Here is a 13,155-nt window from a genome sequence, read left to right as displayed (position 1 = left end):
ATAGTCCACTTCAGTTACAAATGCTAGAAAGTTTCTTTCATGCCAAGTAATTAAAGTTATTTTCTAATTTAAATCTTGATTCTGCAGGTTTATCTCACTATGTGTTTAAATGTAAATGCAGTCTTCAGAGAGACCTGGAGACAGTATGTTAATAGCAATATTAATAGTTCTCAAATTTCTGATTATTCAGAGTGCATATTCTGTGTGATGATACAGGTTGGTATAAAAATGTGTTTATTTTCTTCAGGCTGGAAGTTACATATTGTTTCTTTCTTCCTCTAAAAGGTTATGAGTTTTAATTAAATTTTATTCTTAACTTTGATTTTGAGAGGCAAATATCAATATAGTTAATATTATAAGTATATTTGTTATAGGTGGGTTTAATTTTTACTGATAAGAACAAAGCTTAAAAAATTTTTTTACAAAACCCCTGCACACTATTTCTGTAATACAGACAATCAAAAAGTAAATGATGTGTCAAAGATGAAGAATTCAAGCAGTACATTGCAGCAAGCAGTGGGATCTGTTGAACGTAAAACACAGGACCAAGCCACGCAAACTACTTGGGAAACACCCAGACCTAAATCAAGCAGGGATTCATCTGACTTCCTTAAAAATGAGGTATTTGGAATTCATTTTGACTTCACCTTGCCCCCTCAAAATTATGTTACAATCATTATTAATCATAATTGTAAGGCTATCTGGGGGTGGGCCTGTGATACACTTCGGTTTAGAAATCTGTTTGAGATGGAAAATACAGATCGTGGATTCTATAGTGTGGTTCAGCAATTTAATACTGCTTTCTAAATAGTGTAATAATACACTACACACTGATTCTTTTCCTTTACATCAGAGGGAGTTCTGTAAGGGAGTTTTCTTCTCCCCATCTTCCTCATTCCTGTACAACACATCTGCCAAAGACAAGGGATTTGACTGTTTGGTCAGATCCTTACTGATCTTTCACTCATACCTCGATTTTGAATGGATGACAGAAGCCACACAAAAATTTGGCTGTTTTTCTCACTGGGTAAGAATCTGTGCCTAGAGCTCAGAATCCTGGGTCATTTCCATTCCACTCCAGAATGGAAATGGCATAGCTGAAACATTGGCTATTCCACCTTTTGAGCTAATTGCATCAACTCTCTCCATGTTATACACTCACTGACTGAGAATCAGTTGCAATTGACTCAGCCTCAGCAAACCTCTGCCCAGCAACAAATGGGAGCATTTGTTATTTTAAAAGTTACTGTAATGGAAAAAGTTGTCAGTGTGGAGTTATACTAATAGCTTTCTTTTCTAACCTGATCATTTCAGCTTATTGAAGAAAATGAATGTCTGAAACAGGAACTAGCCAAAGCCAAAATGGCTCTTGCTGAGGTCCAAATGGAAAAAGATGCCCTGCTCCATCACATGAAGAAGATGAATGTTGAACATCAGTAGGACAGTGTTCTGTTGGTGCAAAGCATCATCATCATAACTGCAGGTGGTGGTGGCACCTAAAAATACTGTCTGCAAATCACTTGAAAATGGGAGGGTTTTTTTGCCTACAGAAAAAGTTTTCTCATTACAAAAAAAAGTTTGTGAACCAAATTCTGAAATTATCATTAAACATTGTAACTTTTCTCAGTCCATTTTAAACTGAAATGACTTTGGAACAATCAGTTTGTACTGTACTTTATTAATTTACTGAGGAAAAAATCATGTCATCTACTTTTAATATTATCAAAGGAAATGTTATTTTTAAAATGTTTTCTGAAAATGGACGGTTCAGCAATGAAAGAAGGTGCCTAGATACATAACAGAGTCCATGTACCACGCCTCACTAACAAGGTGTACCTCTTTTTCTAAGGTTTTGTTGTTTGATTGTTGCCAGAAGATATCTATACCAGAGGTTGCATTTGCACTATGATGATACAGGCTAGATCCTCTAGAATAGTATAGCTACTGAAAATTAAAATACCAGCCCTAAACTGGCCCTACATTCAGTGTAATTTTCCCCAAGAGGATTTTAAGTATAATCCTCTGGTGCTATAGAGTTCCATATATCCTTTCCATAGGCACTCCTAAAATAAAACCGTAAATGCTGGAGAATTTAAATAAGAGGGCATACTTCTGGGCTTTCCTTCTGCGTGAAGGTCCACTGTATCTGTACAGCTGATGTAATTTAGACATTCACTTTTTATTTTTCCTTTCTCTTTGAAGAGGATATAGCCCTGATATAGGATCTGGTCCTTCGTGACAGGTGAGCGCTGAGCCATTTTGCATGCATGTCTGATTCCTGCACAACTCATCAGACATGCCCAAGGATTTGGTTCAGTGTGTTTAAATAAGTAATGTCAGTGCTTGTAAGGGGGAAAAAATCCTCCTGGGATTTATTAGTTGTATATTGCTTTTTCTTTTGATAAAAACCTGTAGAAAATCTCTTCATTACCCAATGAAATTGTGAGATTACATGAAATGTAATTGTACAGTTTAAATTATGGATGATTTGTACAAATTGAACAATAATTTTCAGCTAAAAACCGGTACAGATGAAAAAGTAAAAAAGCACAACACTGTAAAATAGAGACTATAAGTGTGCTTCTAAACAATTTAGGAAACAACTCACAAAACCATACATGCCTGTAAGAGATTGTCTTTGCTGGAAGTAAAGCTGACTGAATAATTTAACTAGTGACCTTGAATCTGACAAATGAAAATCTTGTACTTACTACCACAGTTGTTTCTGCTCCATGGGATGTTGGAGGGAAGTTCTGTTTGTAGATAAGCAAACAAATCTCAAAAAGTATTTAGTATCCTGTGGTTTGACTTTGCATATTCAGGCTGTCAAACCAGTTTTAATTAAAATGGTTTTCATTAAAACTTTTTGGAGGACACATAATTTGCACTGCTGGAAATAGTTATTGAAAATGTGTAGATTTTAATCAAGAGCTCTGTGGAAGAACAGGTTCAGGCACTATTTTAAAGCCTGACGTATGAAACCCTAGTTGAAACACTTCTTAATGTCCATGGAAATTTTTATTTTAATATTCCGAATTAGATATACACACAATGCTTCTATTCGAGAAACTAAACATTTGTATTTGAATAATTGTATAAGACAACACAGTATTAAATATGCGTGGTGCAATTTCACATAAATGTAACGTCAGATTCAGGGGAGGAGTTCTCCTTTGGTTTAACTCTGGTTGGTACTATTAAAGAAATTCTTATTTGGTTTATCCTTGCTAAGATCTAGTTGGAATTATTCTGAAGAAGGAATGTATAGAGTGCTTAGTAGCATGTTGCTAGAATATTACATTGAGAATTATCTAATTTTTAAAAAGAAATAAATAGCAATATCAAATGCCTCGGGTTTTTTACTGCATAAACTTTGTTTTTTTTTGAGAAAAACCTATTGCAAACCAAATCCAAAATAACAGCCCAAACGAGCCCTTCTCAGTACAGTTGTTGAAATTCAGGGTATCACTTCCTAGCACTACATTATAACTGAATACATTTCTACTTCATGGCCATTGTACATCAATGGCCATGAAGTAGAAATGTAATGAACATCACCTGTGGACATTTCAGAGGAGCTTGATGTGCCTGGTTGTAAGCTTGACAATACTGAGACTGATAGTACTGTGTCATTCTGAAATGTGTTTTGCTGTTGAAAAAACCCGCAGAGGGAGAGTTCGTTTATTAATGTTTGAAAGTCCAAAGTTAAACCAGGCTCTAGTAGGTTATACTAAACATAGTTAGGAAAAGCTTCAGAATTAAAAAAAAAAAAAGGCTTAATTTACCCTCAAGGCTCTGCTGGAGTTCATAACCTTCTAGACAGAAGTTTGTACTATCAGTAGAGCATCTTGCTTTTACTCTGCAAAGACCTATATGGAACATAATTTGGAGATTCACTGTATATGGAAAACTGACCCCAGAAGTCTGGTAGGAAAACTGTTACCGTGTTTTGTTTTATATTTTCTGTGGAAATTTAAACTGATCTGCAGTTTAGCTTAACACTCTTCATCTTGTTTAGAAATGCTGGTTTAATGTCTAATCAAGCTTTCCCATCAGCTCACCTGAAAGAGGCTGTGCCTTTTCCCAGGCTTAGTCACTGAATCTTTCTGGTGTGTGCTGTTCCAGTTCTTACTGCAACTCTAACTTTGTTGGTAAGCACCAGTTTTAAATCAAAATTCTGTGGCCTTATAGTATTACTTATAAAAGTCCTGGTGAAAGGGGAGTTCTGTAGAGATCATACCTGCTTGGGCCCCTTCTGCCCAAGTTCCTTTATTTCCCAGTTCCATTAGCCATGTCTGTTTGCAGACTGTCTCACTTAAGAAATTATTTGGGAGTCTTAATCTGGGATCACAAGTGATCTCTAAAGGATAACTACTAGCTGCAGAAAACTTCCTCTGTCTGCCATGATAATGGTTACCTTTATTCAAAATAATTTTATAATAAATGTAAGGAGAATGTGATAATAAAGGTAAAGACTTGTATTAAACATCTACAATTACAAGAGTACCAAATGTTATGTAAGTATTGTAGAAGCAAACTCCCTACAGTGACCAGATTTCAGGTAAGTTATGATGGACACAATGGTTTCTATATAAAATAACGTGCTGACATTGGTTTAGTTCTTAAAATATCACAAAATGCTTCAGGTGGATTTTCAGCTCACTGTTGTCATCTGCACATTTTAGAGAGTACATCAGATGGAATAAATGAATATCTTTTTCTCTACTGTAAGAATAGAACATCACCTTGCTGATATGTTAAGTAGCAATGAAATTGTGGACACTTGCTGTGAAATCCACTAATTCACCCCTCCCACTAGGGAAATGAGTTTTTTTGACAGCTCCACAATACAACCTTATCTTTTTTTTTAATTCCAGCTCATGTCACTTCACTTCTGCTGACTGGCTTTTGAATAGCAGTCCCATTTCCTGTGCCCCATTGTGAACCCAGTGGCAGGCTTTGTAGTGCTGAAGGACAGCTCTCACGCTGAGGCTCATGAGTGGCTCCCAGTGGTGCAGCACCACGCAGCGTGCTCAGCTCACTCCGCTGAGTTCTCTGGAAGTGACCTCCTCATCTTAGTAACAACAGGAAACCTGAGAGCACAAGCAGCACAAAGATCATGCTAATCGGCGTTAAGGGATGCAAAACTTGGATAGGAATAGTGGTCTTTGCTGGAGGTTTGTTTCTCAATAAAATTGGGAAAAAGCATAAAGATTGCTGGTAAATAAAAGCTGTGTAGTTACAGCTGTTTACAGTTTTAGGTATTTTTAGCATGCTTATATAAAACTTAATTAAAATAGTTCTGGTTTTAAAGTTTATGGAAGATATTTTTGAATGCTTTAATATTTCAAGAACTTTTTTTGCAATTCTCAGCTTCTCAAATACTATAGAATGTCTTGCAAGTATATGTCATGCTACTTGCTAGCTGAAACAAGTTGCAGGAAATAAATCTTCAAAAATCAACTAAACTCTTGATAGTCTCTGTTCTCTCCCAAAATAAGGGGTAACTTCTGCATCCCAAAGAGATGAACCTTTCATATTGCCACCTAATTAAATGAGTAGATAATAACTTTTTTTTAAAGGTCATTTTTGTCTTTGTCTGCCATTGCCCAAGCAGTTACATTAAAGTATCTATTTTATTATATCGTCAGTATCTCCTGCCTTTCTTTCTGTTGCCATCACTCATTTTAGTATGAGTGGAAGTGGAATATATGTATTTCCTAAGGCTTTCTGCCATGTAATCTCAGTATTAAATCTTAATGTTGTCTTAACAACCTCTGAAAGCATTGTTGTGCAAGTAAATATAAGATGAACTTGTGCTCTATCTTCTTTGTGAGTGAGATGGCAGTGTGTGGAGCATAATGCATGAACCAGTTAATGCAGTTTTCCTAGGACAGAGTCTGTCTGAAACCACCATGATTTAATTTGAGTTACATAATTGGTAAGTATTTTAAACATTTGACAGAGACATGGCCGTATGTACGCTTCGGAAGTGGTAGTCTGAGGCAGTAAGTCCTGAATAAAGGGGCAGCCTCTGCGCAACTTACGTGTGGAACAAATCTGCAAACATCATTCCACCGTTGCTCCGGACGGTGCAACTACCAGAAACAACTTCTGTCAGTGTAATTATATTGCTCTAGTAACGTGGAGTTTTGGAGCAGTGGAAAATGCTTTTGCAGGGAGAATTGCCCTGTTGCAGTCCGTGACGGTGAATGTCATGCCGGTCAGAAGAGCCGTGCTCAGCTGTGAATGTTTCGGCGGAGGTTGCTGTCAAGCGGCGCCTCCCCGCGCTGAGCGGCGCTGCCGCCAGGGGGCGGAGCGGAAGCCATTCCCGGGGGAATTCCACACTGGGAAGGGTCACCAGGCAGCCTGGAGCTTCCATCCACTTCTCATGCTCCATTTCATAACGTGACTGTAAATCAGTGGTTTGGTTTTGGGGTTGTTTTTTTGTTTGTTTGTTTTCAAATTTAGATAGCTTGGCTTTGTTTCTACTGCCTTCTTTATGGCATATGTTTCCCTCTTTAAGTAAATCACACAAACTGCCTGAACAGTGTCAGAAGAAAGATTTTCTTCCCCCTTTTAGGTTTAAATAAATGATAAAAAACTTATTTTTCTTCATATTGTCTCTTTTATGGTAAGAATTTTACCTGGTTTGTTGTGCTTCATCATTATATCTTAAAAGTCTAGAATAATTTTTTTCTGTTTTTTCTATCATTGTATAGATGAAAAGCTCCACCTTGATATCAACAATTTGTTCAATTTTCTCGCTAACTAGAAAAAACCCTTCGTTTTTAATAAAAGGCACATATAGAGAGTTCCTGTGTTTCTTTGGGAATAACCAAATGTTATCCTTTACAAATGCTTACCTTACCCACCTTCGCCAGATGGTAATCGAACATGACAGTTTGTATTAACACTATAGTGTGTGGTAAGTGATCTGGAGTTATTACTTTTTATATCTTGTTTGGCTATTCAAAAAATTACAGGCAGAATGACTAAGCAGAGAGAAACGGAATTTATATAAAATTTACTGTAGGAATGGGTTTGCTTTATTTTTGTCAAATAGAGAAAATAGCACAGAAAGCAGCTGTCTCTTCATTCCTCTGGAATCTTAATGTAGTTTTTTTCCTTCCACTTATTTTTAATTCTATTTCTAACAAGAGGCTGGAACTCAGGATAGGTACAATAGAGAGGTTTTAAAGATGTCATCCTGCAGTGCACATATTAGAATATGTTGCAGAACATGACAATATACTGGACACCAGCAAAATCACAGCTGCTTACCTGAACCGACTTTGATGTAGAAATTAGGCTTCTCTCCTCCAGCTTAGTAGGAAGATAGCAGGAAGTCTCCTGAAAAATCACTTCCTTCTAAACATGAGATTTGCTATTTCTGCAGTATTCACCAAAAAAATATATCTATTTACAGACTTTCTGAGTTTGTATGAGTATATATATATATTTGGAAGTATTTATACCACAGCTTTCTTAAAGAATTATAAAAAATGTCACCTCCAGCATTTCATTTCCTATCCAGAAGTAATGTAAGAAATAGGGTAAGTTACAAACGGTCATTGAGAAATTCTTTAAAGCAGTATCAGAGCTATTTGCTTTAACTGGGTCCTAAATCCCTCCAAATCAGCTGGCAATGTAACTCATGGAAATTATAAGTTCAGTTTCAAACTCTTGCTCATCTGAAGATATATCTGAGCAGGGGTTGGTCATGACCTGAATGCTGTTCTTAAACCTTCCTTTGAAATTATCAGAAGCATTTTCAGCTTATGCAACAGGAAAGAATTCCTTCAAAGTCATAATGTTAAGAAGATTTAAAAGACTCATTGAAATGGGACTTGACAAAATACTTCAGCAGGCAAAGGCAACCTAGAGTTAATCTCTTTTGCCTTTTCATTATGCAAAACATGTCTCTTACTTAGCTACTGTAAGTCAAGGAGGAAAAAGGAAGAGTGTTTGAGATAAGCATAGAGAAAACAATACACTAGAACAAATTCTGAGCACCTTATTCATGAAAATGTGTTCTTACGTGGCTGAATAGCTGTCATCCTTAATGTCAGCATGCCTGCCTTCAAATCCACAGCTGCTGGAATCAAAAGGAATATTTTTACTTAGCAGCAAATAGTAATGTATAGGCGGTAACAGATTAATTTTTTTTCTCCATCTGGTGATAAAACTCATATGTGGAGCAACATCATGCTGCATGTGTTAGCTAGATATTAACTGACAAACACTATCATAATCTCCCACTTTGCTGATGTCCTTTCACTTTAAGGACCCTTGGAAACTTCTTATGCCAATCAGGAGACCCTGCATCAAGTGGGATTTATGTATAACAGGAAACTTAGGTATCAGATACTCAATATCCAATCTCACCCACTCTACCATTCCTGATATCCACTAGAAATGGGCCTGCCAGAAGAATCTGAGCCTGAAACACCGGAGGTGATTACTGTGAGAACTTTAATTGAAGCTGTGTGTAACTAAAAAAGATAAGGCAGAGCTGTAGCACAAATATGTCCTCAGCATCATGTACATTTTCACTACAACCATCCTAACAGGGAGGTGAGAAAGACAGGGTTGTGGAAGGAAGTAGAAAAGAGAGACTGAGAATTTCTATGAAAGGAAATTTTAAAATTGCAGCAAGAGAGAAATGCACAATAAACAGACAAGCTGAATATTAATTAAATCAGGTGCTATGAATGTTTAGTTACTGTAAACACAATGTATATGAGATCAGGTATGAAATGTACAAAAACATTCAAAATAATTGGAAAACATGATTTGATGTAAAAACAATCCTACCAGAAAAAACAGAAATTGACTTGGCTTCCACAGCAAATCTGAACTGTTGTTTCCTTGCTCATATGGTGGTGGTGGTGAAATGTTTCAGTCTCTCCTCACAGAAAACAAATGATAGGACACGAGGAAACTGCCTCAAGTTGAACTAGGGGAGGTTTAGGTTGGACATTAGGAAAAATTTCTGGAACAAAAGGGTTGTCAAGCACTGGAACAGTCTAGACAGGAAAGTGGTGGAGTCATCATCACTGAAGGTATTTTAAAGATGTGTAAATGTAACACTTAAAGGACACAGTGCAGTGGTGGACTTCTCAGTGATGGGGCTGTGGTTGAGCTCAATGACCTTAAAGGTCTTTTCCAACCTGAAAGTTTCTGTGAAAAGGGATTGCTAATGCAGGGTAGTGTCTTCACTGGGATATTGCTGAAAAAAAGCAATAGGTTGATGAAATACTAACATCAAAATAAAACTGGGCAGTTCCATATTTTGATGCTTCAAATTTAAAAATGTTTTATTATATCCTCAATATAAAAAGGAATAAGGTGATAAAATAGTAGTGTCATAGAAGGTCATTAATTTGCCATTACAAAGTTGATTTTCAGAAAACTACAGTGTGTGGTAGGTCCAGAGGTGTGAAGAGGAAACAAATGTAAGAAAACAGCAGTTACCAGATTTATGTGACTTCAGAATTTTCCTATTTGAATTATTCATCCTACTTTAGTTATTCACCCAGCTTTACTGGAGGTGGATCTTATTGGCTCCAATTTGTTGTTTGCCTAATTATTTGATTAAAGATTACTTTGCATTAGTTATTGCATATTTTTCTAGAATTATGCCAGTCCATTTGCATATCCATTGCAGAGTGTGTCTGTACTTTCTATTCTCTTAATAGAATATGGAAATAGAACTTCTATCACAAATAGTGCACTAGTTTTCTTCCAATGTGAAAGAATGCAAAGATTAATTCCTAGATCTGTTTTTCTGAATCAGGTCCAGTTAAAAGAGTATCGTGGATATGCTGGTATTACTGTAATCCTCTCTGCTACCTTTGTTACTGATGCTCTGGGGTAGGTCAGTACGCTATTATGTTCTTGAAACATTAATCTTACATGGAATAGTTTTTTGTGCGTGGTTCTTCCTTTGAGATCTTAGCTTTTATTTAGCTGCTGAAATAAAATCAGGGCTTTCTGCCTGGGGTTGATAGTCACCTTCAGTTCAGATGAATGAGTGTAAATCAAACTAATTGGCTGGCTTAGCCATAGACTTTTCCAATTATTTTTTAGACTAAGACCTATTGTATTGTTAGAAGGCTTAAAATTAGGGAGTTGCACATCAGCAAACAAATTACTCATGTTAATATTTTCCTCTGTAATCCAGTTAAACAAGACGTAATTGAGATTAAGAAATTCACTGCATAACAATGTCCTCATGCAAAAAGTAATAACTTTCTTCCCTAGGCAGTGCAGGACTAGCTGTCTGATTTTAATAAACACTCTAGAATGTTGGTTTGGGGGCTTGAATAAGTAATTAAGAATGAAGAACCTTTTTACTGTTGGGCTAACTGAATAAAATATGTTTGGGCCATAATCTTGTGCTAGGAGCAAAGTACCAGCTTCACAAAATCACCATTTCTGACAAATCTGATTTTTTTTTTTTGACAGACAGCAGCAGTACCTTTAATATCAGAATAACTGTGTGGTTATATATGTACTGTACAAAACCACAGTAAGCACTGTGCTGTGTATTTTAATTTACATATGAAGACTCCATTAAACTATACTCATATACAAGGCAGTAACCTGAGATAAGGCAGATTATCAAGATGGTGAGCAAAGCTTACATACCTGTTATTTGTGCTGGGTTGCTATCAGTATGCACATATACCATAGGTCCATGCTAAAATGTAATTTCTCAGAATAAAAGCACATCTTTCCAAGTGGAATACAAATCAACCCCAAGCCTATTCTAAATCAAAATATTTTAATGAAAACAATATATTAACTTGGTTTAAGTCTGTCCCCTGACCACTGATTCCTAAGTTCTTCTTTAGGAAAAAATACTTGTTTTATGGTACCCTTTCCATGTCCATTATTTTATATACGTCTATTTATATCTCCCTATGGTTATAATTTTTTTAAAGCTGAAGTGACCTAGTCTATTTAGGCTTTACAAAGACTCTATATATTATACATCTGATTATAGCTCTTTGCCTTTACTGTACCTTGCTTAGTTCTGATGTAATGTTTTTGAGACAGGACAAACTCAGTGGTTTTATACATTAACATATTGATGCTCACTTCCTTTCCTAATAGTTTCCAATAATTGTGTTTGTCATTTTGATTACCATATAGCATTAAATGGACATTTTTATAGACATATGGAGATGTAACAGCAGTTTTGGAATTGTAAAAGGTGAATCCAAAATATCCCTCCACTAAAGAATTATTCCTTTCTTTTGTCAGTGTTGAGTTCCACCTTCTGTTTTAGTATCTACTAGAACAATGTACTCTTTCGTACTCAGTTTTAGTCCAAGCTATCCTGAAACTTGTTGTTTTGCTGTGGGCCTCAGAGAATTTTAGCCTGCTTAGCAGCTGCTAACATTTTCCCAAGGAAAAGTTTCTCAGGAAAGGTTTTTCTCAAAACAATCTTGGTAAACAACTATCCTTTCTCAAAACAATCTTTGTCTAGCTGGTGTTTTCTGTTTTTCTAGTTTAACCAATGACATTAGAGAGGTGTCGTCCCTATTCTCAAATCACATTAAGTCTGTATCGGAACACCTTATAAAAGGTAGTAAGAATTAGACAATAAAAAGCCGCCTTTTTCTACACTTTTGCCTTCTGAATTATTTGGAGTCTTCAGTGTCCAACAGTGACATTTTGCTACTTTATTTCACTTCTTATTCTCTTCAGAGGCTCTTTATGAGCCTGGTAGACAATGCAGGTCCTAGGAGAGACGTCTACACAGCCGTGCTGAGAACCTTTCACCAGTGTGAAAACTGGCCATTTTTCCGTTTTACTTTCTGTCTTTTAACCAACTGTCCACTCACAAGAGAATTGTCCTTCTTAATAATAATTTGATTTCTTTAAAAGTATTCTCTAAGGACCTTGTCAAAAGCTTTTTGGAAAGCCAAACACAACCTATGGATTGACTTGCAATTTTCTGTATGCTCTTTGATTCCTCCAAAGAACAACTATAGAAACATGAGACATGACTTGCTTCTCCACAAGCTGTACTGAATCTTCCCTGTTGTATGTGGCCAGGTGTCTACCAATTTTCCAAGCATGCAAATCAACTCCGTAGTTCTTCAGGTCCCCTTCAAGCCCCTTAGGAGCTATTAGGATCACACTTGCCACCTTCCACTCATCTAGTTCCAAGGCAAATTGAAACAACAGCTCACATGTCATCCTTTTAATTTCACGAGTGTTAGATCTGAGGTTCTTCAGACTCTTTGGGAAATTGAATCTGGTCCAGGCAAGTTATCTTTATTTACTGATTTCTTTCAACAAAGCCTTTGCTTATGGGACTGTTACTTCAGTTAACACCTTGGACTTGGCCTGTAAAGGCAGGCCCTGGTAGTTGAAATGTCAACTACTTTTTTACCACAAATAGTTATATCCACTGAAAAAAAAAAAAAAAAAAAAAAAAAAAAAAAAAAAACAAAACAAAACAAAACAAAAAAAACAACACCAAACAAACCCTCCAAAAACCCCCAAAAAACAAACCCAAAAAAAGCAAACAACTCCCCCCCCCAAAACCCCAAACCAAACCAAACCAAAAAAAAAAAAACCCACAAAAACCCAAAAAACCACAACCAGCCCCCCCAAAAAACACCTGGGTAGCTATATGCATCATTTGTGTTAAGCATCAAAGCTAAAACTTGCAAGCATTTGGTTAATTAAAGCTAGTAAGAGAATCAGTGGAAGACTGTACATTTGACAATGCTATACTGAGAAAAAAGAGTGCTGTGCCCATTTGGTCCCAGGTTAACTCCCACTGCAACATTAATCAAAAATCTCTCTTTGGCATGTATTTCTCCTTTGAAATTTCAAATACATTCTGCTTTGTTGGTCATTACCACATGTATGCACAAATACAAACATACCTAAAGAATGCACAATGCATGAGTGTTCACTCAACCATTTATATCAATTCTGAGGAGTGATTTACCACTATGTATTCATGTAGTATAGTTACTATTAGAAGAGACAAAAGCAGAATAGACCCCCTGGCAGAACACTTCTAGCTTGCTATTACCTTACAGTGTCCCAGCCCTGTGTGGTGCTTTCCTGGATGTTACTCATGGAGAGCAAGGATAACACTTGCACACAATTCTACCAGCTGTCTGT

At 36.4% G+C, this 13,155-nt stretch overlaps 1 protein-coding gene across 1 annotated transcript in view; it reads left to right on the top strand.

Moving 5' to 3' along the window:
* The window catches only part of BLTP3B (bridge-like lipid transfer protein family member 3B), a 48,777-nt gene extending 45,427 nt beyond the window's left edge, over nucleotides 1-3,350 (top strand). Inside the window, exons 20-21 of the mRNA XM_066183442.1 lie at nucleotides 455-621; nucleotides 1,315-3,350. Of these exons, the coding sequence (XP_066039539.1) occupies nucleotides 455-621; nucleotides 1,315-1,440 (293 nt within the window). The 3' untranslated portion in view covers nucleotides 1,441-3,350. The remainder of the gene's footprint in view (nucleotides 1-454; nucleotides 622-1,314) is intronic.
* The last annotated feature ends 9,805 nt before the right edge of the window (nucleotides 3,351-13,155 follow it).

Source organism: Chamaea fasciata, unplaced genomic scaffold (assembly GCF_029207755.1).
Source record: "Chamaea fasciata isolate MVZ Bird 193981 ecotype frontalis unplaced genomic scaffold, bChaFas1.0.hap1 SCAF_5, whole genome shotgun sequence".
Classification (NCBI taxonomy): Eukaryota; Metazoa; Chordata; class Aves; order Passeriformes; family Sylviidae; genus Chamaea; species Chamaea fasciata.
The sequence above is the reverse complement of the archived record's forward strand: the minus strand, read 5'-3'. Positions and strand labels throughout refer to the sequence as shown.